Here is a 27,972-nt window from a genome sequence, read left to right as displayed (position 1 = left end):
TTCGTGTCAAATCATCAGGGACTAGCTATAACTCAACTATGGGAACATTTTGACTCTACCAGTAATGCAGCATGGCATATCTGAATTTTCAGGGCTAATGTCCATATTGGCAGAAATAAGACCAAAGAATAACATGGGGCATCCTTTTTTTGAACATTTGAGATCTGGAGATAGGATGATCGATTATGTCAGTAACCAGCTTATTTCATGATCAGGAAATATTGCTGAAGTAAGTATTAAATAAGTAAGGTGTGTTCTAGTTCAAAATAAGCAAAGGCACAAGAAGAATTATTATATATAGATATATAATGTATACCTTTTTTCCTCCCTTCTTTGTATTTCTAGTTCTAATACATGGAAATTTGATTTATGAATTATTGGATAGCACAGTTTCATGTTATGATTTATCTTTTAAAATATGTGTAGCCTGTGAACACACCAAATTAACTTTTTAAATTATTTTTACAACAGGTTGGTAAAAGGTTGCAGGCTATGTTCTTCTACTTGAAGCAGATCCCACAATACTATCCCATGTTACTTTGATGCTATATTAATTGGTGCATACACCACTCTTCTGGATGCAGCATGAAAGCAGATGTCAAGGTCTATCCAACAAAGCTTACATAAATAGGTATGTTTACATAGAAACTATACACAGTGTTACTTTACACATGCTCTTAAAAGACCAAAGCATGAATTTTGGAGACTCAGAGCTGGAAAAGTTTTTAAGTGGAGAGTAAATTTATTAACATCCTTTAGTCTGAAACATACAAAAACAAACCCATATAAATTCTGTTCTATATAAAATATGTTTGGGGAAAATAACTTGTTTTATGTTATTTGTTTCTATTTATTTATTCATTGATTTTTTTAAATTTAATTGATATAATGTTTAGAATATGTATATATAGTTCTTTCTCTAATTTTCATAGATTAAAAGAAAAGTATTTTGGTATTATTATGAATGTAATCTGCCTTTTACAATGAAATTTTCTAAAATGAAACTACAAATGGAAATGAACTATGAGAGCCAGCAAGTTGATTTGGGCATGTTTTCAGATTTTTCAGAAAGAAAAATCACTTCAATTCTGCCATTTGTGTTACAACAATGCCTGGACTAAAGCCAGCTAAAATAATGAATGACATGTAAGCAGTTTTGAAATCTAATCAAATTTAACATTTTTCCTACTATGTTACTATTTTTATATATTGTTTGGAAAAATCATTTGAAGGGGGAAAACAGAATAAAACTGCTAAAAAGTTTTGTATTTTTACAGATTATATTTTAAACCCTATCACTTTTATCACAACTTTGTTCAGAATGGTTCAACCTTTGTGAAACACCTTTCACTGGGTTCAGTCCAAATGTGTGGAGTAGGAAAATTCCCTACTCTGCCACTTCTTTCACCTTCCTTTCTGGATGTACCATATAGGTTGAATGAGATCAGAAAGGAAAAGCAGCAGTGTTGTGCTTTTTTAGCAGGTAAAGAATTTTGTAGAAGGTTAAAATGTAAAAGTCAATAGTATTCAAAAGAAAAACTTACAAGAAAAAGATTTTTTTCAAAAAATTTATAAAGTTATCCAAGACTGTATGTTATTGCTTAGTAAAATATCTTAGATACTCATAAAATACTAACCATGTTATTATTTAGTTATAATTGTGTATGAGGCATTTATGTGTGTTTTTATTGTGTCTGGTTAATCCTTTTCTTCTAACTCATGATATTACTTTAAATCATATTTAAAATATATGTTTTAAATCATTATTTTACTACCCATTTTCCTATATCTCTTCCCAGTTTTTAAAATAAACTTACCTAAAGATCATTTAAAGGTGTCCTATCAGTTACAAAACACAAAACTGATTTTAAATAATTATTTTTGGAGATTAGGGTTGTGGCTCCGTGGTGAAATGCTTGTCTAGCATGTGTGAGGCACTGGATTCAATTATAAGCACTGCATATAAATAAATGAATAAAATAAAGGTCCATCAACATCTAATGAATGTTTTTGTTTGTTTTTTTAAATATTTTTTCAGTTGTTGATAGACCTTTATTTTATCTATTTATACGTGGTACTGAGAATCTAACCCAGTGCCTTACACATGCCAGGCAAGTGCCCTACCACTGAGCCATAGCTCCAGCCACAAGTAATAAAAGTTTTAAGAAATTATTATTATTGTGCATACAGATGCTGTCAATTGCACATAAAATACTTCCAGCCATGTTTATTGGTGTCTGTTCCTGAAAGTAGATTAAAAACTTCAATCAAATAACAAGTATGAGTAAGCAAAATAGGTTAAAGAACAGGCTTTCCTTTAAAAAAATTTCCATCATATTTTTAGAAAATATTTAATACTTGAGGTCACTGAAGTTGAGAATTCTCAAAACTAACCTGAAATATGTGAAATTGTAGAAAGTATTATATATATTCATGGCTCTCTCTGTTAAATTTATATTCCTTTAAATTTGTATCTGCTCAGATAAAATCAAAAGGCTTCATGGTACCTAACAACTACAATAAAATTTACCTTTTCATTTAGAATGATCATAAAAAAATCATAAAACTTTTTTTTGGGAGTGGAGATGTAGTTCAAGTATATGTGAGGCCCTAGGATCAATCCCTATCACCACAAAAATAAAAAATAAAACAATTTTATAAAAGAATAAAATTAAAACTTTGGTTTAGTTTTATAATTATTTCCTATTTTCACTTGACTGTTTGATCATCTATTTCCTGTCATTTCCCAATGAATCCATGAAAATACTCATAAAACTGAACTGAGCCATTGTGGGGGAAAAACATGCTGATATGAAGAATTTTAGGTTTTAGCCTATTTTATAGAAGCCTATTACATCAAATAGTAATCTCAGTCTTTTTATTATATGCTGTTGCTGTTAAATACCCCTAATATATACATTTATTCATAAACTGTATACCAATATATGTTAATGGTACCTGATACACTTACATACCAAGTATAGTATAGTAAGTAAATATTAATTCTGGTATTTTCTTCTAGCATAGAATGTTTTGCCTAATGCTTACTGGCAAAATTAGAATAAACTCAGATTTGCAAGTAGTTTTTTTGGAGGTGCATTTTAAAATGGCTGGGAATTCATTTCTTTGGTGATACTATTGAAAAACATGTTATAATTATAAACGTCTATAATAATTGACAAAGCAGAAATTATTCCAAAGATATATAATCTATAAGCTGTATACTTTCAGAGATAAAAAGGTTAATATGGGTGTGTGGGGAGGGAAGAATAAAAGTTTGTTCATTGGATTAGACAAAGGGAAGTGAACAGAAGCAGGGATGGGAATAGGAAGCCCATAGAATGAATCCCCAATACAAAAAGAAATATGTGTGTGTATATATATATTTATATAATTTTTTATACATATAATTTATTCCATAAAAGTTGACATAACAAACTTACATTTTGCAGATAAATTTTAGACATTATCAGTGTGTTATATGGGAAGTTATATTCCATGTATGTATAATATGTCCAAATATACTCTACTCTCGTGTATATCTAAAAAAGAACAAATAAAAAAGTTAATATAAATATTTCCACATATCATTGATACAGATTTTATAGCATTTTTTTAACAAAGACAGACTGTAAATATTTTAGCATATACAAATTTAAAGTCACCTTTGAATCTCTCTATCCACGTTTCATACAAAATGTTGAATGGGTATTTTAAACTATAGAAATGCTTTCTGACACAGACTGCTATATATATATATGTATATATGTTAGCTGCTGTCATTGTCATCATCATCAAAGTTTGTAGCCATCAATCATGTATATCAACCATTATTTAAAAATACAGAGTGTGGGCTGGGATTGTGCCTAGCAAGAGTGAGGAACTGGGTTCAATTCTCAGCACCACATATAAATAAACAAAGTTCTTTGACAACTAAAAAACATATAAAAAAAACACACAGTGTGTTTAGGGAAACTCTGTACCATCATTTTGGAGATAGCAGAGAAAATATGTATAATGTTGCCTTTGTTCTAATATTTTTTATTGAACCTAGGGTGCTTAACCACTGAGCCACATCTCCACCCCTTTTTAAATTTTTACTTTGAGACAAGGTCTCACTAAATTGCTTAGGGCCTCACTAAATTTCTGAGGCAGGCTTTGCATTTGTGATCCTTCTGCCTCTATCTCCTGAATTTCTGGGAGTATAGGCCTGTGTCACTGTACCTGGCTGCTTCACCATTTTTTGACTATTTTTTTCAGTACAAATAACAGCTAGCAATCATATTTGTTCAAATGTTTTATAAAAATACCCAATTAAACTGGGAATGTAAATCAGTGGTAGAGCACTTGCCTAACATGTACAAGGACCTTTCTTCAATCCCCTGAATCACAGGGGAAAAAAGAAAAAACAAAGAAACTCAAATCCATCTAAAAGTAAAATTTTAGAATTTTTTCTATTATATATCCTGTTTATATCTTATACATAAAAGTTGTAATTACCACAAATGTTTACTGTTTAGCATACAAAATCCCGTTTTCATCTGCAAAAATTTTTATGAAAGTATAACAGTTTTTAAAAATTCATTTATTTTTACCTTTCCTTTTTTGAGGGGGCAGTTCTGAAGGTTGAAATTAGGGGTGCTTTATAACGGAGCTACATCCTAGCCCTTTTTTATTTTATTTTATTTTTTTTTAATTTTGAGCCAGGATCTCACTAAATTGCTTAGGGCTTTTCTACATTGTTGAGACTGGCCTCAAATTTGTGAACTTCATGCTTCAGCCTGCCAGATTGTTGGGATTACAGGCTTGTGCCACAACATCTAGCCAAAATATATTTATTTTCAGTTGACAAACATTATATTTATTCATTGTATACAAAGTGTAACAGTATTAATTTATTTTAAATTAATAGGAAATTTGATAATATGTTTAACTCCAGAATAATAGAGGAATATATGTATATAATTGGTTATCATTCAGGTAATCATTTCATATTTAGATTTATTTATTATCCTTAAGGAAGGGTAGAATCTTTAAAGCCTATAATTATCATATTATATTACTTTATATGTTAAATATTTGATTTCTTGCTTTTAATTCATTAAAATAAAGTTTTTTGTCTGTTTAAAGATATCTTGAAATCAATTGTCTACCACTTGTTCTTGGGACAGAGGATGTAACTCAGTAGTAAAGTGCTGGTCTAGCATACAGGAGTCCCTGGGTACTATCCCCAGAACCTAAAAAAAAATCTAGCACTGTTTTTTAATCTCCTTTGGGTCTTTTAAAAATCTGGTAAATAAGATGTAGCGGTACACACTGTATTCTGAGCATCAGAAGCTGAAACTGAAGAATGCCTGTACAACATAGAAAGAATCTATCTCCAACAAACAAGCAAAAAAAATAACCTGATAAAAATATAGAATTGGGGCTGGGGTTGTGGCTCAGCAGTAGAGCACTTGCCTGCTATGTGTAAGGTCCTGGGTTTGATCCTCAGCACCACATATAAATCAATTAAATAAAGGTATGTGTCCAACTACAACTAAAAACTAAATATTAAAAAAAAGAATTGCTCTGGGGGTGGTGGCACATGCCTATAAATCCTATTGACTCAGGAGGCAGAGGCAGGAGGATCATGAGTTTAAAACTAGTCTCAGGAATTAAGGCATGCTGACCCTAAGGAATGTAGTGAGACCCTGTATCAAAATAAATTAAACAAAATGCCTGGAAATTTGGCTCAGTGGTTAAGTGCCCCTGGGTTCAATCCCCATTACAAAAAGAAATATGTGTGTGTATATATATATTTATATAATTTTTTATACATATAATTTATTCCATAAAAGTTGACATAACAAACATACATTTTGCAGATAAATTTTAGACAGTTTGCAGACACATTTGAACTTATTCTTCTACGCCATGTTTAGAGTAACTATTGTGTGATAATACAGTTCATGGATTTGTATTTATTTTTGTGATTGACATATATGATTTTTATGATTGACATATGTGATTATCATACATTTATATTGACACATTTATCTTTTCTGTTAGGCTTACCTCATTTTTCTTCTGTTTTTTTTCTGCTGCTGGTGAAGAGATACTTTTATTTCACTTAAAGGTTTACTGCTGGTTACTGGATGATATCTAGAAGCCAGATAAGAGATCATCTAAAAAGTTACAATGCAAGTTTATGTCTTAATGTTTTCTATATGTTCTTCAAACATTTCTTCTGATCCATCTAGTCTCAACATTTGAGAGGTATGTTTTCCATAAATATTTCAATGGTATTTTTATGAATGTTCATTGAAAAATATAATAAAAATTTAAAGGAGGTAAAAATCTTTGAATATGCCAAGTTCTACTCATTCATATTATAGGTTAGGTTATATTCAGAATTTGTAAGTTTATTTTTATAAGATAAAATTTTTGATCATTTTATGTCTTTTATAATGAAGTTACTGCTGGCTTGCTGAGTCTTACAGAAAAAAAAAGAGAGTTAGCAGGTTTCCTTCTGTTTGTTGCAAGCTTGCAAGCTCCATTTTCCAGATTCAAATGATCTTTTCTTATGTCACACAATAATGTAAAAGAATTTATTGGAGGTTGAAAAGAAAGTTCTGCAGCAGTGTGATTCAGAATTTTCCATAAATCAGTACTAACACCATCATCTGAGAACTTGTTAGAAATGCCTATTTTTCGTGCCTATGGCAGACCCCTGAATCTTAATCTGGAGATGGAGAGGGCAAGGTTGGTAGGAGAAACTGTCTTCAAATCATCTAGGTAGCAATCACCAACTGGAAGTATGGTTAGGAAACGTGAAATGGAACAACTATTTTGAATACCTATACCAGAGGGGTGATTTCCTTCCTCCCTTTGTAGAGGTATTCATGGATCAGAAATCTTTTTATTCCGTTTTCACATTTTTGACATTTATCTGGATGGTCAAGATTGCTAGAATTCTTACCTTTTATTAATTGGGAATGCCATGTGCATACAGACCCTTTTGCATTTTAGAAAACAAAACTTTCCTATGTACAATTACTGGACAAACATTCAACTGAAGCATAGAATTAATAAAATTTCTGAATGTTTTAGTTAAAAAGCATTAAAGTCTAGACGTTGTTAAATGACTTATTCCAAGGTCATACAGGTGGCAAAGCTAGGATTTAGTCCTCAGCCATCTTACTTCTTAATTTTATCATCTTTCCAGAACACAACTCCATCTTACAAATGAGATGCCCCAAATCTTCCATCTCATTTGGTGTAGAATATAGTAGAATATATTTATAGTAGAATTCTATTTTTAAATTTTAAATACCAATTTTTAAAATTGAGTGTTTTTTTTAAAGTCAGCTTTTAGTCATTTGTTTTCTTATATATTTGCTTTGCTTTTGGTACATTATAAAATAAAAGTTTATGCCTAATAATTACTTAGATTTTGAAATACTATGGATTTCAAAAGTAGAATCTATAGCTATAAAGAACTTTAAAAATCACCCAGCCCAATTCCTGACTGCACAGATGAAAAAACTGTTGAAAAAAGAGAAAGTCACAAATTGTTAGAGAAAAAACCAAAGCTGCAACCAAAATCTCTTACTTTTAATTCAGTGCTTGCTTATCATATTATGACTGCTTTCTAAAAATATATATAAAAATAAATAAGGACAAGTGAGAAAATATTTCCATGACACAGTCACCAAAAGTGACCATGTTTGTCTTCAGTTTTTAAGAGTATGTTTTCATTTTAAACAATCCACTCAATCCTGTTGTTTAGGAATATTATTTTAGCGTTTGCTGGTACCCTGAGGCATGATCTCATTCCTAATCTCCTCAGTGAAGGAACTTATGCCAGATACAATTGCCAGGATGCTGTGTGGTGGTGGTTGCAATGTATTCAAGATTATTGTAAAATGGTTCCAAATGGTGTAGAGATTCTCAAGTGCCCAGTTTCCAGAATGTATCCAACAGATGATTCTGTTTCTTTGCCTGCTGGCACATGAGTAAAGAGAATTTATTAAAACTTATTTGCTAATACACAGTCAACATAAAACTGCTCCTTGATTAAAGAGCTTGTAACATGGTAGAAGAGATGGTGTGTCCACATAAACATGGTCATTGCAAAGATGTACAAGTAGTACTATGCAGTCTCATACAAGGGAGAGAGGAGTAGTAGGTGGGACTCAGGGAGGAACACTTATAAAGTAACTAGAATTTCACCCAAATGCCCTCTGAAAATGTGAGTAGGATTTTAGGAGAGTTTGTGGGGGAATATGGGAAGACTTGAAAGATGAAAGGTACAGTGAAGCATATTGAGTTGAAGCACAGTTTAGGACATACTGCTCAGCCTAATTTTAATTTCTGTATACAACACCTGAGGGTAGTGAGAGAATATTGAAAGGGTGAACCAGGTGTAAAGAACCTCAGCAACCAATCCAGGTAGTTCAGAGTTCATCTTATGAACAATGTTGAACTGATACACATTTTTGAGTGTTTTTCCCCAATAGGGAATGTACAATAATATTACGTTTTTGTCATTTCTGATCTGCTTTTGTTATCATGTGTTCGGTATAAGACTTCAGGGGTGGTGAAAACTGCTTCAGGGCTAGCATGTTTGTGTCCCCATGATGTTTACATTTATCATGAAATAATCAAAAAAAATTGTCAAAAAATAATTCTTTATCTATGTTCCATTGTCCTACATGGGTTTATATTATCAAGTAGGTATTTATTTTAGACCTATTTATTTTCTCACAATTTGGTAAAAGTTGCACAGTATTTTTGTGTGCTTCATACATTTTAAAACTATATCAAGAATTTTATATGATAGATTCAGATTTATTCCCAGGTTTTTTTAAAAAATAAAGTTTAATCAAATATATAAGGACTCTAAATTTCATTTTTAGTTTACATGCTTCAACTTATTTTAAAAAATACAATTATATATCTCCCTATTGTCATCCTAAGTATTACTTTATTATTAATATGGACAAAGAAAATTATCTGTGGACTCTTTACATTCACTGGGGATATTTTCTGAAGTTATGATAGATTCCCATGTTTGAGAGTACCACTTTGCACATAATTTAATCACTATTACTTATGTGTGCAGAGGAGTAAGAATATTTAGGTGATAAATGATAAGCTAAATTCATTTATTGTTTATTGTTCTGCTAGAAACTATTCAAGCTCATCATTTCACCTACCTGCAAAATTACAAATTATTTTGTCACAAGCCCAAATAGTTAAAACTACTAATGTTAAATATTCATATGACAGATTGTATTATTTTGTGTAGTAGGAGCTGCTGCTTTTCCCTGGGCCTACTCCAATCCTTATTTCTCCCTCCAAGGAAACGTATGTGTTTTCACATTACTTAAGTTGTGGGATTTAGGAGAAGATCAGTATGTAGTTTCTAATAGAGGTCACATCCATTCTGTCTCAAACAGGATCAACCATTGTTTGCAGTAATACAGGAAGCCATGCAAAGACACATGCAGGGCATGCAGTTCCGAGAAAGAAATGCTGGACCACTGATAGATCTAAACATGAAGGATGAAGGTATGGAACTTTAACTTTATAGTGAATATTCACTGATGCAGAGAAATTAAACCTTGTAATCATTCTTTCACTTTGCAGTAATGGATGAAAAACCTTAAAATATAACAATGAGAAAGATAAGACTGTTTCTGATCTCATCAAGTTTTTAGTTTCTAGAGAAAATATGAAATTTCATATCATTCAGTCAACCAATATTAACAATAATATTGTTGGTTACAATTTATAATGATAGCATCAATATTAATTGCCACAAATTGAGTCATTATCTGGTAGGCATTGTACTAAATACTTAACCTATGTTGTTCCAATTTAATACTCCAAAGAACATTTGAAACAAGTTATTTTGTTTTCATTTTTACTAAATGAGAAAACATCTTAAGAGTAGCCTGCCCAGAGCTAAAGAGCTACTAAGTGGCAAACTAGGATTTTTTCCCTGGTCTCTCTCTTTGGCTTATACCCCTATAAAACAGTTTTTACAAAAATGATATATGTATATCAAGTTAAAATTGATAAACTTTTAACTTCTTCTTCCTTATTTTATGACACACAATAATTACCAGCCAATGCAAGGGTAATTGTTTCATTTTTCCCCTATTTCTTTTAGAGAATTATTCTAATGCATTTATTGTATATTTATTTTTTATAAAACATATATTATTTCATGTATATGTCATTTTAATGTTTTCTTTGTGCATTATAGTTATATATAATTTTGGGTTCATTTTGAGATAATCACACAAGCATTTGCTCCACTTCACTCCCTAGTACTTCTTCTTTTCTTCCCCTCTTTCCCCCACCCATGTTCACCTCACCATATTTCTTTTCCTCTACTCTACTGGCCTTTTATTTACTTACACATTTTTAATTTTAAACACCATTTTTAATTGGTGTTTAATAGATGCACATAAAGATGAAAATCACCGTGGTATATTCATCTGTATACATAGCATAATTTGGTCAATTGCATTCTATCGTTCCTCTCTTTTCCCATCCTGTCTCCCTCCCCCTCTGCTCTACTGATTTTCATGGGATCTGTACCCCTTTCTTTTTTTCCTTGTTTCTGGCTTCTGAATATGAAAGAAAACAGTATACCCTTGACTTTGGGGATCTGTCTTATTTCACTTAGATGCTGTTTTCCAGTTCTATTCATCTAATAGCAAATGCCATGCATATCAATTTTTTAACTTTATAGTTTAGAAAGAATTTAAGATTCATAAAAGTTTGCAAAAAAGTGATACATGGAGAACCATGAACCATTCACCCAGTTTCCCTCAGCTTCTCCCAATGGGGGTGTCTTATATAACTGAAGTATGGTATCATTGGGAAATTGACATTAGTGTGCTACTGTTAACTAGCCTATAGACCTGATTTGGTTTCTAGTTTTTACATTATCTCATCTGTGTGTCTGTGTGTTTGTGCATACATGCTCACATTTGCATGTATGTATGCATGTAGCTCTGTGAAATATGACTCCATGTATAACTTCATGTAACCATTACCACAATCAAGGTACCAAACTAATCCATCACCACAAAGGTCTTTGTGTCTGCCTTTATAGTTCACACCTACCCACTCTACTGCCACACTTGAACTCTAACAACTGCTAATCATTTCTCTCTATATATGATTTAATTATGTTGAGAATGTTATGTAAATTGAATCATACTGCATATAACTTTTTGAGTGGTTTTATTCACTAATTATAATGCCCTCAAGATCCATCCAAGCAGATACATGCATTGGTAGTTTATTTCTTTTTGTTGCTGAATAGTATTTCCTCTTAGGGATGTCAGAATTTATTTAAACTTTCATCCACTGAAGGACATATAAGTAGTTCTATTTTTTTACTAATACAACTAATATGAATATTTCACATGTAGATTTTTACATGACACATATGTTTCATTTCTCAGGGAATGGCCAAGTATATGAGTCAGTCCTATAATGAGTGCCTGTTTTATTTTATAAGAAATTGCTAGACAATGTTCCAAAATGTTTGTACCATTTTACATTCCTCTACAACAATCTGGAGAGGACCAGTTTTGATTTTCATCCACACTGAATCACCATTTATTGTTATGGAGTTTTGTTTTGTTTTGTTTTGTTTTCAAAAAAGTGCTAATGGTTGTGTAGACTGCTATACAATATTTGCATATCTCTAATGTTAAACATCTTTTCATATACTTATCTGCCATTCATCTCCCCTAATTGTGTAATTTGCTTATTTTCTAATTGGATTGCTGATTTTTTGGCTGTTAAGCATTTTAAAAATATTGTTTTAAAAATTTTATTATAAAATGTCCCAATTTAGCCATTTGAAAGTGTACAGTTCAGGGGCTTTAACTACATTCACATTTTGTGTAGCCATCATCACTATCCATCTCCAGAACTTTTTTGTCATCCCAAACAGAAACTACCCAGTAAATAATAAGTACTCATTAGCCTTTTCCCAGCTCCTAAAAATTGCTATTCTACTTTCTGTATCTATGAATGTAACTATTTTACTTTCTGTATCTATGAATTTAACTATTTGAATGTGTTTGTCCAGTGTCTGTTACTATAACAAAATACCTGAGGCAGGCCACTTAATACAGAAAAAAGATTTGTTTAGCTCAAAGGTTTGGAGGCTGAAAGTATAAGCTGAAGCATCTCTGTTGAGTTTGGTCTCTGGTGAGAACCCTCTTGGTTATATCACATCATGCCAGATACTCTCATAGTGGGAGAGATTATGTGTGGGGGAGATCCCATGACAATAAAGAAAGCCATTGATTTAGAGGTCAGGACATTCTTATTCTTTGGAACCTAACCCCCTCTGAAAGGCGTCATTGATCTTTTCCAATGGTAATGTCTCCAGTGACTCAACCACCTTCATCAGGCCACACCTCTTACAGCTTTCAGAACATCTAAATCATAGTCTGTGCATCTCATATAATTGAAAAAATAATATATTTGCCTTTTATTTCTGGCTTATTTCATTGAGCATATTTTTTTATGTTTCAACCATGTTGTATGTGTATCAGAATTCCATTCCTCTTTTTTGTTAGTTTTTTGAGGTTTTTTGTGATAAAAATTTCTAAAATTAAATTTTCCATCCAACATTTTTTTCCATCCAACATTTTTAAAAACTAGAAATTACAAACAAAATAAGCTGGAAGAAAAAAAAACCCTCTTAACACTTACAGAGATTCTCCTCCAGACTGTTTCCATGATTTTTATTAGAGAATCATTAGAGAATCTCAATGGGATAGAGGGTCTTTATGTGCCAAACAGAAATAAAGGACTTCCCCTGGCTGTTCCCATTGTTGGTAAGTATTCTCTCCACATCCCTGGCTTATTAATAAAGTAGGCCACATTCTCAAACCTGAAAGGATGCCAGTCATTTTGTAGGCATCTGTCTTCTGGCACCACACCACTATGTACCAAGTCTACAGCTGTGTTCCAAAAAGGCCATACAATTTTGAGTTACAAATCTGTGCTAAGTATATAAGACATTGACTGACAGAAAACTTTTTTTTTTAATTACAGACACAATTCATGTGGTTTATTTATCAGTGGAAAGAGTTAGAGATTAATTCCCTCCCCCCAAAAAACCCCAGCAAATAGCAACAAATTTCCTAGGAAATCACAGTCACATGTAGAGTGCACCCTAGAAAAGAGAAGGGGCACAACAGTTGCCACCCACTTTCATCAAATACTGGATCTATTTAAGGGTGAAGAGAAAAGGCAACTTTCAAAAAGGCAGTGAGGGAAAATCTGTTCCAAGCCTCTCTCTTTATTTAGTACAGGATCTTCATGTTCACATGGCATTCTTCCTGTAGTTCACATCATCTTCCCTTTGGGTATGTCTGTGCCCAAATGTCCTCTTATAAAGATACCAGTCAGATTGGATTAGGGTCCACCCTAATGATCATTGTAACTTGATTACCTTTGTGAAGTTTAGTTACTAAATAAAGTCACATTCAAATATACTGGAGGCCAGGATTACAATTTTAAATTTGTGGGGAGGGATCCATTCAAACAAAATCAAAAATGTTTAGTTTTGAGAAGTATTTATATACTAATGATGGCATTTCTTTTTTATTTTATTTTTTATTTTTTTATTTATATGGGACAGTGAAATGCATCAAAATTCTTATTATACATATAGAGCACAATTTTTCATATCTCTGGTTGTATACTAAGTATATTCACACCAATTTGTGATGGCATTCCTTTTTAAAAATAATTACCCGTCAGGCATGGTGACATATACCTGTAATCCCATGGCTTTAGAGACTAAAGCAGGAGGATTGCCAGTTGAAAGCCAGCCTCAGCAAATTAGTGAGGTTCTAAGCAACTTAACAAGACCCTTTCTCAAAAAAAAAAGAAAAAAGAAAAAAAAAGAAAAGAAAGAAAGAAAAGAAAAAGAAAATTTACAAATGTATTTATTGAGATATAAAATATTCCTCCCATATTCCTGCTCCCATTCCCTCTCTAGATAGGGAAGAGGGGTTTGAAAGGAAGGGAGGGGGCATAGGTTATTAATGATGGTGGATTGTGATGATCATTATTATAAAAGTACATGTATGAAGATATGAATTGGTGTGAATATACTGTGTATACAACCAGAGATATGAAAAAGTGTGCTGTATATATGTAATAAGAATTGTAATGCATTCCGCTGTCATATATAAGTAAAAAAGAGATATAAAATATTTATGTTTTCATTAATTTAATCTGCTCCTAGGTATCTAGCCTATGAAATAATCTAAAACACACAAAAAAGTCATATTATATGATGATATTGATCATACCACCATTTATAATTACATAAAAAGAAGAAACAGCCTTTACAATTAACAGAAAATATTTACATTGACCAGAATAAAAAAATTACAAAATTATACCTATGACACACAAATGTGAAATCTAGTAAATAAAAAATATTTGATATAAGCCATTTATAAAAAAAATTACTGTATAAAAACATTAGAAGGAAATATGTCTTTTGATTTTAAAATGATTATGATTTTATAATTTATGATTTTAAAATATAATATTACATTTAAAATATATTAATATGTTAATATAATGGCACCATTTATAACATAATGTAATGAACATTTGAGTTTCTAGGTAACTCACTGCACTCATTGGCAAATATTGTATACTCAAAATTACATTGTATATACTAATTTAAAATCATTAATTTATTATTTCTAGCAGAAACATCCAAATACCTACCATGCTAACCGAAGTTAGTTTCTAACAATCACTTATAGTTCTTTTATCCTTCAGTAAATCAATAGAAATAGATTTTATATTTAAAGAACATACTTTGTGATATCTTTGAATTAATTTCATTTTTTATTTCAAATTACAGATAGTGGTATAAATTCAACCTCAAACTTAGTACTCAAATTAAGCAGATATTAACATTCAGTTATATTTTCTTCAGATCTTTCTGTTTTTGTTTGAAAAGAAATAAACCATATCAGGTATATCCAAAGCTTCATCTCTTCTTTTCTTCCTTTTCTCTCTAGAATTAATGACTATCTTATAATCAGGGTTCACTATTTCCATGTATATTTTTAATGCTTTAGACTTTTGTGTGTATTTGAGTATATGCGAATTACATGTGATCGATGTTGTGTTGTATATATTCAGTGTACTATAACATATACACTGTATAAATATTTGATGTATTTTAAAATTATACACAAATACGTGTATAATTTTATGAGTTTCATATAGACCAGATAGACATGCATAGCTGTATACATTAGTATTATCTGTGTTTTAAGCTTTTACAGAAAAAGTTTTTATTATATATCTCTTTTTATGACTTGTTTACTCAATCATTTTGTCTTGGATATTTTTGTTTACATAAATCTACTTTAAATATTATATGATATAGGGTGTTTCCCTATATATAAACAGCATTTAATCATTCCTCTACTGAATGGTTTATTTATTTGCTGATAAAAGCAATGTAATGATGAATATTCTTATAAGGATCTCCATGTGCAAAGAAGTAAGGATTTCCCTAGAGTATATTTAGAAAAAAATGTAATTACTGTTCAATTTTATGTCTCTAATTATTAAGATATTACCAAGTTGATCTTCAGAATAGTTGTCCTGGTTTATTATATTCCTATAAATTGTATAAATATTTTAAATACAATATTAATTTTCATTTGCTATATATAATATGTACCGGTTATAGAACATTTGTTTTATACATGTTTGGGTTTTTTTAGGTTTTAATATAACTGCAGGGGTTGATGACAATACAGGATTTATTTATGGAGGAAATCTCTTAAATTGTGGCACATGGATGGATAAAATGGGAGAAAGTGACAGAGCTAGAAACAGAGGAATTCCAGTCACTGCAAGGTAGTGTTTATTTTAAAGTGCTTTTGTAATTATGCCCTTTTTTAAAAAAATATGTCTTAAAATATATGTATATATTTTAGTTGTAGGTGGACACAATATCTTTATTTTTATGTCATACAGAGGATCGAACCCAGTGCCTCAGGCATGCTAGGTGAGCGCTCTACCACTTGAGCCACAGCCCCAGCCCCCTAATTATGCCCTTTTAATTTACCATTTTAGTTTTTAAAAACACATACTTGTCGAATCTTTTACTCTATTGATGATGTATTCTTCATAGTAAATCAATAAAAATCTGCCTCTCTTCCTCTTTTCTATTTTCTGACTCATCCGTTCTTTCTCCTTGTCATGCAGATGTGTTCCTTTTGATATATGTTATATAGCAAAGCTGTCTGTTCTTTTTTTTTTTTTCAGAAATTATCATGGTTTCAGCCTCTGCAAGTACTTAAAAATCAAGTCTTGTGATCTATTATCCCAGTGGTTAATATTTCATTGTGCATATCTTTTGTAAATATGAGCAACCATCAGTTGTTCTGTCTTTTATAGTCTTTTCACTTCATAAAAAGGGAATCTTTTTTCTTCATAATTCTTTAAACTTTTGTCCCAGAATTTGTCATTTTTTTTTAATTTCAGAAGCTATCAACAAATAGCTTCTTGTACTATATTAAGCTGAGATGCTCTTTTCTTCAAATTTTATCTTCAGTAAGAATTATCTAAAACATAGTTTTTAAATAGTTGCTACTAGACTGAAGGGTGTAGCTCCCTGGTAGAACACTTCTCTAACTTGGGTGAGGCCTGGTTTCAGTCCCCAGCAAAATTATATATTCCTTATAAAGTTAGGATTTCTTAGTAGATAGTTGCATTTATAATGAATTGGTTATACTATTTATCAGGATTGTTTATTGAATATCTTTTTAAAATAATGCCTAAACAAATCCTACTTAGAGAATAAAATTTATTTTTAATTTTAGAGATGGGTCTGCTGTGGAAATTGTGGGCTTGTGTAAATCTGCCATTTGTTGGTTGCTGGAATTATCCAAAAAAAATTTTTCCTTATCATGAAGTTAGAGTAAAAAAACATGGTAAGCTCTTCCTTTTATTTACAAAGAAACTTCTAATACTGTCTGTATTTTTAACTATGTACTCATCATTTGATGCAGTTAGCTAATATTAGAAAACCATAAATTTCAAGAAGAAAGAAAAATCATTAATCTACTCTATGGAAATTGTAGCAAATCTAGTTACTAACCATATTTTTGATAGCAGTTTAAACTGAGGCAAGAAAAACAACATAGTTACTGCCTTATTGTGGTTTTCTTTTATCTTAGTGTGACTGTGAACAGGTTCTATTTTCATGAACAATTTTGAAATCTTTATATCTTTTTTGAGAAAATTCTGTCCAATTGAAATATTATTTGAGCCACATAAATAATTTAAAATTTTCTAATTCATTTGTTAAAAGTAAAAAGAAATGGATGAAATTAATTATGTTTCATTTATGATAATGTTTGTGAAATATTATTCAATATGTAGTCAATATAAAACTATTCCTGAACTATTTTATATTTTGGGAAGTACTGAGTTTTTTAAATACAGTAAATGTTTTATATCACATCTCAATTTAGGCTAGCTACATTTTCAAAAAATGGCCAATTTATTTTTCCCTAGTAGATAAAAATTAATAAGTGTACTAAATATGACTTTTTGGCTCTTATTAGAGGTTTGAATTGCTTTAAATGTCTGAAACTGCCATGTATTTTCATCATTTTCCAGGGAAAGTTGTAACAGTCTCATATGAAGAATGGAACAGAAAAATACAAGACAACTTTGAAAAACTGTTTCATGTTTCAGAAGATCCTTCTGATTCTAATGAGAAGCATCCAAATCTAGTTCACAAACGTGGCATATACAAAGACAGTTATGGAGCTTCAAGTCTTTGGAGTGAATACCAGCTCAGGCCTAATTTTACCATAGTAATGGTCGTGGTAAATGATATGTTTGTTACTATCTAAATTGTAATAGAATTTACTTAATTTTTATTATTTTTAATTTTTTACTGTTTTCATTGAACTGCAGAAAAGGATATTGCTTACAAGGTAGTTTTATATAGTCTTTTATAATTAAAAAGGTCTGCTTATCACCTTTAACATTTACCAATCAGTATCAAAAATAGAAAACAATGGAAGATGATCAGTGAAGTGTTTTCCTGATGTATTGTTCACATCCTGAATACACATAGAAAATGATATTTGTGCAAGACACTGTGCTTGGATTTTGCTGTTTATGCCAAATCCAGCTTCTTCAATGAGCCCCTGACCCACTCAGTTGTCCTGGAAGCTAAAGATGTCTGTATTTTCAATCATCTGTGCCACAACCAGTGCCTCAGCATGCTAGATAGGAAGTTCTGGAGTAGTGAATTACCAGAAATAGCTTAAATTCACATGCTCTTTTATTGATAATTAATAAATTATGTACAGCCAAAGATTCAAGAGTCTCTCCTTTTAAAATTCTGCCTAAACTATGAGGGCAATAAAATAGAGGTTTGTGTTTCTCCATGCCTGTCTAGCTGTTTCCATTTTGTCAAAAACATAACTAAACATGGTATTATAAATTACAGTAGAATGAAAAACACACAGACACACAGGACAGCTTTGATTCAATGTGCATTTGATTAATCTGTGAAAAATTAATGCAGATCCTCTTCTCCTTCTTCTCTGTATTACACGTGACTTTATATTGTTCTACATTTTATTATGATCCTAGAAGCAGAAAGTGTGTTCAGATATGCCTTAAAGGAAACTCTTGTAAATATTATAAAGAATAAATTACATGAGTTGAAGTGAGTTCTATATTCCTAATAACTATGACAACTTCCTCTTGATCTAATACATTTTTTAAGAATATCCACACATTTTCCTAACTTCTAAGGCCTAGAACAGTGCTTCCAAGTTAGCCTCATGGAATTAAATCTGGTTAGGCATCTACTCTTAAATTCTGCTCACACTGTATTTTTAAATATATTCATTCTTTTTCAAGATGATGATGTGTATATGTAGGTGAAAGTAATTCTTCTGTGATGTGAAAAAGTTGTATATTTATTAATTTTTTTTAATTTTTGGTTGTTCAAAACATTACATAGTTCTTGATATATCATATTTCACATTTTGATTCAAGTGGGTTATGAACTCCCATTTTACCCCGTATACAGCTTGCAGAATCACATCAGTTACACTTCCATTGATTTACATATTGATATACTCATGTCTGTTGTATTCTGCTGCCTTTCCTATCCTCTACTATCCCCCTCCCCTCCCCTCCCCTCCCCTCCCCTCTTCTCTCTCTACCCCCACTACTGTAATTCATTCCTTCCCCTTGTATTATTTTTCCCTTTCCCCTCACTTCCTCTTGTATGTAACTTTGTATAACTCTGAGGGTCTCCTTCCATTCAATAGGCCCCTGAGCTGTTTACTACAGAAAAAGCATGGAGAGCATTGGAGATCGCAGAAAAAAAATTACTTGGTCCCCTTGGCATGAAAACTTTAGATCCAGACTAAGTTGGAATCTAAGTATTAAGAATGTTGTTAGTATTATATTTAATCCAAATATTTTAACATCAGCTATCAATTTTTCTTATAGATAACATCTCCAAAATTTCATTCAGATTGAGTTTTTAAAAGTGTCATCTGTACTTTCATTAAGCATCAGTACTCAGAATGTCTCTGTCTTATTCTGTATTCAATAATCAATTATAGTTTTAGTTTAGAAAACTAATGTCATGAATATTTTCTGATGTGCATTTTACTGGTGGTAAATGATTATTATACATATTAGAAGTTACAGATATATAAAGAAAAACATAAAATTACTTGAAACCCCTTTATCTAGAAATAAGCATCATTATCATCTGATCTATCTGTGCATTTTTGTACAATTTGGACCATATGGGCATATACCTAAGAGAATTTATGGAAAACATTACATGGGGTCAATCCCCAGCACCACAAAAAGAAAAATAATTCATTCCCTTGCTTCCTTTCTTCACCTCAATTCTACTCCTCAAAGGTGGTCATTATTTTTTATATTGTTTCTACTAATAGTTGTTTCTACATTTCTAAAAAAAAAGTATATGCTGCTATTTTATGATATTTTAAGTATTAGGTATTATTCACATATAGTGATGAAAGGTGAGGATTTAATTCTGTTCTCAATATTAGTCTTATCCATCTTTTCTTTGTAATTATACTACTCTTTTTACTTATATCCATAAATGATTTCATTTTTATTTTACAGTTGTGGGTTTATGCTATCATGTATTTCTTGTCCTTTCCAACTTTGTTTTTTTCCTTGAGTTTCTAATAACCCTTCTGTTTTTCCTTTATAATTTTTCTTTAAAACTTGATAGTTGTTATTAACTTGCTTTCTGTATGAATTGATGACAGAATCTCACTTTTGAAGAATTTTCCTACTTTACTATGAACTCATTTCCATCATGAGATGCAAAATTTTGTGTTTTTTCTTAACTACATTCTGAGATTCTCATATTTTCAGAGTAGTTAAGACGCACTGATCAAAACTAAAACACAAAGTTTATTTTTGTGGCCACATGTATCTTAAAAAAAAAAAAACCTCTGTATTTAAATTAAATCAAGTATACATAGCCCTTGTATTTTCTGTTACAATAATTTTGTAATATTGTTTGCTGCATAAATATGTTATAAATTCTACATACTATCAGAATGTATGTTGAATTGCTATTTGTAGTGTGATGATATGCCAAATATAATTTTAAAATAATGTCATGGAGAAGTTTCAAAAACAACCTTTATAATCTATAACCAGTAAAATCTTATCTATAATATTTAGTAATTCAATTTATTATATGGCCATATCAATTATTATTCATATATTAGAGACCTTTTGAAATACTTGACTTTAAACCAATGGACAAGCTCACTTCTGGAAGGCAAGATATGTGAATATTTAATATTTTTTATATTAGTCAGTATTTTTTAATTATTTCTGAACACATTGCTAAAATCCTCTAGACTCATTATATTCTTATTTAAGGTTAAATTATGTTTTAATGCTGAGCTTATTCTATAAATTGGAAGATAACATGATTATTTTTCTTAACATTGCTATTGAAATGTTTTTAATGCTTTCTATGATATCTGAGCTTCTTTTATTAAACTTAAGTTCCAATTATTTTGCAGTGATATGGTTTACTGTGGGATATATGACAATGCCTTAGACAATGACAACTACAATCTTGCTAGAGGTTTCAATTATCACCAAGGACCTGTACGAATTTCATTTTTCTCTGAGTTTTCAGTTATTTTTTAAATAGTTGTAGATATTCACAGTTTTTTTCTTTACTTTACTTTTAAATTATCTTTTTTTTCAGGAATGGCTATGGCCTTTTGGATATTTTCTTCATGCAAAGTTATATTTTTCCAAATTGATGGGTCCGAGTGTAGTGCAAAGACAACGTTTTTGGTTAAAAACGTTCTTTCTCGACATTATCTTAATCTTGAGAGGTAAGTTGTCATGGGCATGTAATGTCTATAACGGGTGTGTCCTCAGTTCATTAGATATTAGGTAAGTTGGGTTTCCTTAGGATTCATTTCTCTGTGCTCTAAGTATCGCAATGAAGCTTGAAACCTTTCTTGTTTAACATGGCAGAGTCCATTGTGGAAATTTTACCTTTCCTTCATTACTTTAGGTAGTAAGTTACTTAAAGCTAAGGATTTCATATTGTATGATTTGAACATATGGAATAGTCCTTGATTTTCAAAATTTAGCTCATATTTTTAGAATGTGGTGAGCAAAGAATAATTACAAAAAACAAAAATATTTGAATCAGGTCTTTTGAATTAGTTGATATATATATAACAATTTTCAAAAATGTTCCAATTATAGTTAAAATATTGGAATTGGCCTTTTGACTGTTATTTCAAAAACAGTTTCTCACCTCCTCTGTCCTAAATATTAGCAGATTAACAGTGTCAGAATTACATATTTTTCTAAAATGGTAAAAATTTCATCAAATCTATCTTAATTTCTCAAATTCTAGATTATGCCTTCATCTTATTGCTCAGACTAATTATGCATAATTGGTATAAATTGTATCACCTCTCTTTCAAGAACATAAGAGACTTCAATGTATCTGGCAAACATTGCATGAAAACTGGTCTTCATTAGCTTCAATATACTCACAGAAAACCCAACTCTGTCGTTGCCCTGTACTGTTTCTAGGGGTTTTGCATTTCTTTTCTCTTTGTTCCCTTTTATCTGTTAAAAGTAAGACTATCTGGCATTCCTGGCATCATTCTACTTATACCTGTCATCTCACCACTTCAGACCTGTTATGAGACCTTGTTCCATTAATTAATTATCTTCTTTGATATTCCACTTTATCTTTCCTACTTAAGCTACAGAGATACCTGTCAGCCCATTCTAAAACAAAATCCCTTCATATAGTTATCAACTCAAACCTGGTCCTGTCTCTCTTACCAGCCCTTGTCCCCTTCAGGAGTAACTCTTTTCTCTCTCCATTTTGACCACCCACTTAGTCATTACCACCTTCATCTGGCTTTCGCTCTCACCACTCTGGCAAAGGCACTCAACCAGATCTCTCCTAGTTTCCAGACCCCATGACTTCCCTTCAGTTCTCTACTTTGAGCTGGCTACTGCTTTCCTTTTTTCATGAAAAACCTTATGGTACCATTAGTATTAGGTTTCCCTTGTTTACATGGTAGAACTAATGGTAATAACAACAAATGATATTCATTGACTACTTAACCCTGTTCTAGGCATTATTCTAAATGCATGTGTGTAAAATGACTAATTTAATCCAAACAACTATATAAAATTGCTACTATTACCATCATCATAATCTCCACCACCATCACATATTACTGTTGTTATCCATTTGTCCACTTACTCACTGTGTGACCATGAGGAAGTTGTTTAACTTCTCTAAAGCTTGGTTTTCTCATCTGCATAGGGTGAGTTGGGATCTTTGGAGGTTGGATTGTTTCAAGGACTGATATATTAACATATGTTACATAGACAAGATAATAAGACAGATATGAGCTATCATTAATTATCTTCATTTTATAAACAAAGTTAAGAAGGTGAAGTATCTTGGACAAAGTCAAACAGCAAGTAATCTACTTTAGCTTTTACTAAGATCCAGGCAGTCAGGTCCTCCAGGCTGTGTTCTTAACTGCACTATTAACTCTGTTTACACTTTCTCTGGCTTTTATTTCAAGCACCTAAATGTGCTCATTCTCTAAAAATCTAAGGGATTTTGTTTGTTTGCTTATTTTTTATTAATATTTTTGCTTTGCAATACTGATTTCTAAACTCAGGGCCACACACATGTCTGGCAAACACTCTACTAGTGAACTACATCCCCTGCCCAGGCAGGCTTTGAACTTGTGATTTTCCTACCATAGTATCCTAAATAGCTTGGGATACAGACGTGTACCCTGGTTGCCTCTTGTCTTTTCTAATACAGGTGTTTAGTGCTATACATTTCCCCTAAAGTATCAGTTTATCATATTCCACAAATTCTGATAAGTTGTATACATATTTAGTTGAAGTACTTCCTTTTCTTAAAATTTTTATTTGTTCTTTTTAGGTTTACTTAGCAGTAGAATGTATTTTGACATATTATACATACATGAATTATAACTTCCCATTCTTGTAGTTGTATATGATGTGGAGTTACACTGGTTGTGTATTCATATATGAACATAGAAAAAAATGTCTTCTGTCTTTCCTATTTCCACCCTCCTTGCCTTTCCTCATTCCCCTTCATCTAATCCAATGGCTTTCTATTCCTCCAACCCTTATTGTGTATTAGCTTATCAGAGAGAACATTTGGCCTTTGATTTTGGGGGATTCATTTATTTCACTTAGCATGATAAGTCTCTAGCTCAATCCATTTACCTGGCAAATGCCATCATTTCATTCTTCTTTGTGGTGAGTAATATTCTATGGGTATATATTCCACCTTTTCTTTATCTGTTCATCTGTTGAAGGGCACCTGGGTTAGTTCCATAGCTTCACTATTGTGAATTGAGCTTCTGTAAACATTGGGGTGGCTATATCACTGTAGTATGCTGTTTTTCAGATCCTTTGGGTATATACAGAGGGGTGGGATAACTGGGTCCAATCATGGTTCTATTCCAAGTTTGGTTGAAGTACTTTCTGTTTTCTCCTTTGATTTCATCTTTCACTCATAGGTTACTTAGAAATTCATTATTTAGTTTTCAAATGTTCATGAATTTTCCAGAGCTATTTCTATTATTGTTTTAAAAATTGAGTCCATTGTAGTCAAGGAGTATACTCTGTGTTACTCAAATCCTTATAAACTTATTAGTAGTTATGATTCAGAATTTTTTGTCTAGGTAATTCATCTGTTTTCAGTTGCAAAGAATATATATTCTGGGGCTGGGGATGTGGCCCAAGTGGTAGCGCGCTTGCCTGGCATGTGTGTGGCCCGGGTTCGATCCTCAGCACCACATACAAACAAAGATTTTATGTCTGCCAAAAACTAAAAAATAAATATTAAAAATATTCTCTCTCTCTCTCTCTCTCTCTCTCTCTCTCTCTCTCTCTCTCTTTCTCTCTCTCTCTCTCTCTCTCTCTCTCTCTCTCTCTCTCTCTCTCAAAAAAAAAAGAATATATATTATGCAATCCTTAGGTGGCATGTTGTAGAAATGTCAGTTGGTTCAAGTTGGTTGATGTTCAAATTTCTTAAGGGATTTCCATCTCCTTATTCTATAAATTACTGACAAAGGAATATTGCAATCTCCTGCTGTACTTGTTTCTGTGTGCTGTTGTATATGTTTTTGCTCCAGGTGTTTTGAAACACTGTTATTAAGTATATAAACATTTATGAAATCACCTTCCTTATCACTGATTCTTCTCTGCTCCAAGGTCTACTTTCTTTAATATTAATATAGCACTCCAGATTTCTTTTATTTGTTACCAACATATATTTTTGCATATTTATATTTTCAAACTATCTGTGCCTTCTCTGGCTCTGACATCCCCTGAACAGATGTCCAGAGACATAAATGCCCTTCCCATATTGTCTTACACTCCATACTAGGCAACCTCTACATGTAAGTGCCTTCCTTACATCACTTGAATTCAGATTACTCTCAACCATCCCCACACCTGTTGTGACCTCCACCTCCTTTCTTATACTTCTTGAGCACTGACATCTTGCTTTGAAGTACTTGTAATCTCTCTTAGTCAGCTTTCTCACTGCTGTTACAAAAAAGACTTGACAAGAACAGCAGAAATAGGAAAAGTTTATTTGCAAGCTCACTGTTTCAGAGGTCTTAGTCCATAGACATCTGGCTCTATTCCTTGGGGCTCAACTCCATTTCTTAGAACTTGAGGTGAGGCTGAATATCAAGGCAAAAGGGTGTGGTGGAGGAAAACAGTTCAAGACATCACAACAGGAAGCAGAGAAAGAGCTTTACTCCTCAAGGACAAAATATATATCCCAAAGTCACATTCCCAGTGACCTACCTCCTGCAGGTACATCCTCCCTGCCTACAGTTACCAGTTAGTCCCTGTCAGGAGATTAATTCACTGATTGGGTTAAGGCTGTCATAACCCAACCACTTCACCTTTAAAACTTACATTTTCTCACATGAGCTTTTGGAGAACACCTAATCTAAACCATAACACTATCCTTTCCTTCTTTTCTCTTCCTCTCTCTTATTGTAGACACCCCCTTTGTTCTGCCTGCCTAATGAATTTAGGTATGAATTTTTCAGTAAAGGAGACTTCTTTATACTAGTGTGGATATATTCCATGTACTAGTGTCCGCATTTAATTGTGAGCAGCATAGTTTTATAATCTTATAATTTTAGTAATTTTATAACCTCATTTTGTTCCATAATATCAGTAGAACTTTGTTATGTCCAGGGCTGTCATAACAAAGCACCACAAACTGAGTGACTCCACAGAAGCTGTTAAACAACAGGATATTATCTCAATTTCTGCAGGCAATAATCTGAAATCAAGGCATGGGCAGGGCCATTCTCTCTCTGAAGGCATTAGAGCTGTGACATCAAACCTTCAGTCTTCACTGGACATTCCTTTTGTGTGCATGTTGGTGTCCAAATTTCTCCTGTATAAGGATGCCAGTCATATTGGATTAGGGCCCACCTTACTCCAGTATAACCTCATCTTAACTAATCATATCTGCTAATAAGTAATCATGAATGTGGAGAATATAATTCAACCACTTACAGATTACCCAACTATCCAACTTCAGAGATTTGGCATTTTGCTCTGAAGTAACTTTAATATTTGGAGTCATTTAAATAATTTTTCTGTATTTTACATTTCTATTTGATAGATTTTTTTAAGGAATATAATACCAGGCTATGGTCATAGCTCAGTGGTAGAATGCTTGTCTAGCACATGTGAGGCACTGGGTTCATTCCTAAGCACTACATAAAAATAAATAAAGGTATGTGTTCATGTACATATACCTTTATTAAAAATAAATATAATACCTAGCTTCTTTGATAATACCTATCAAAAATAACTCATATTCATCTCATAGAATTATTTTCCTATTTTAATTATGAAATATTTCCTATGTACAGGAGAATATTTGTAACACAGTTGAGTTCCAATGAAAAACAAGGAAATTAATATATTCTCACAACCCCACTTAAGATAGAAACATTATGGGCTGGGGTTGTAGTTTAGCTGTAAAGTGCTCACTTAGCATGCACAAGACCCTAGGTTCAATTTTCAGCACCACATAAAAAAACAAATAGATGTTGTCTATCTACAACCAAAAAAAAATTAAAAAAGAAATATTACAGATTTCTGTATTTTTATTTTTTTTGAAATTTGCTTCATATTTTAGGAGGTATTCTGAAACTAAGAATAAATTAGATACAATAATATTTCTGTGTTCTAGAACACATTTTTAAAGCTTTATTAATGCCTCTTAATTCTGTATAAGTAAGGAGTAATTCTAGCTCCTGTATCATATAGTTACAGTGAGCATTAAATGAGGTAATGTATATAAAATACTAAATATTATAACATAAGTATATACTATATAAATTTGTTATTTAGTAAAATGAAAATTGTCAGTTTTCTCAGTGACAATTACTAGTGTTTATTATTTTATTTAGTTTTACAGTTATATCAAGATCACACATGGGGATGTACCTCAAAAGTAGAGTGCTTGCCTAGCATGTATGAGGCCATAGAGTCAATTCCCAGCACCACACACACACAAAATCACAATACTATCTACATAATTACAACTTGAGTCTTATAATTTATTCTAAAATAATGAAATTAAGCCTCAAAGAATATTCCTATATTGCCTGGAATGGTGAGGGTTTAGTATATTTCTAATAGATAAAAGGATCCTTTGTATTTGAAAGTTATAAATCCTAAGGATGGAATAGGAAAAAAATAATTTTAATCTAAATTCTTTATATGGACATCTTTAGGATATTCTGGTTTATTTTTTTACAAGTGATTGTTTCTGTACCAAAAGGCAAAAAAAAAACATGAAGTATTAACTATATTGTTAAAATATGTTAGATTATGTCTCATAAAAAATCCTTTCTATTTTTCAGATCCCCTTGGAAAGGACTTCCAAAACTGACCAATGAGAATGGCCAGTATTGTACTTTCATCTGTGAGACACAAGCCTGGTCAATTGATGTTATTCTTGAAACACTTTATGATTTATAGTTTGTTCAGATATATTTAATAAATGTACAACTTCATTATGCAATGCAAGATCATAATGCAAATGCCTATGTATACATATTCAAGTTTTTAAAAAATATTTCATATAATATTGATGCCCAATTAGATAAGATTATAAAAGCATTGATTTATCTTTGTCTTTTTTAATGTATGAAGATAGCTTTCAGTTTGAATAAAACAAAAATTATGATTACCAACAGAATTTTCTTTTGAGTTTATTAAGTATTCCTTGAAATCCAGAGTTAGAAAAAGAAAACTTATATAATC

At 31.6% G+C, this 27,972-nt stretch overlaps 1 protein-coding gene across 1 annotated transcript; it reads left to right on the top strand.

Moving 5' to 3' along the window:
* The first annotated feature begins 64 nt into the window (after nucleotides 1-64).
* LOC110597346 (amylo-alpha-1,6-glucosidase and 4-alpha-glucanotransferase) lies at nucleotides 65-27,687 on the top strand. The gene is given in 17 exon segments (XM_078024696.1): nucleotides 65-229; nucleotides 472-524; nucleotides 526-603; nucleotides 1,311-1,483; nucleotides 6,052-6,083; nucleotides 6,085-6,152; nucleotides 7,769-7,997; nucleotides 9,444-9,555; nucleotides 15,795-15,930; nucleotides 16,899-16,973; nucleotides 16,975-17,009; nucleotides 17,701-17,912; nucleotides 19,380-19,481; nucleotides 21,124-21,228; nucleotides 21,332-21,398; nucleotides 21,401-21,464; nucleotides 27,570-27,687. Coding segments are annotated over 17 exon segments (1,824 nt in total).
* The last annotated feature ends 285 nt before the right edge of the window (nucleotides 27,688-27,972 follow it).

This window comes from Ictidomys tridecemlineatus, chromosome 10 (assembly GCF_052094955.1).
Source record: "Ictidomys tridecemlineatus isolate mIctTri1 chromosome 10, mIctTri1.hap1, whole genome shotgun sequence".
NCBI lineage: Eukaryota > Metazoa > Chordata > Mammalia > Rodentia > Sciuridae > Ictidomys > Ictidomys tridecemlineatus.
Note: the sequence above shows the minus strand (reverse complement) of the source record. Positions and strands in the feature narration are given on the sequence as shown.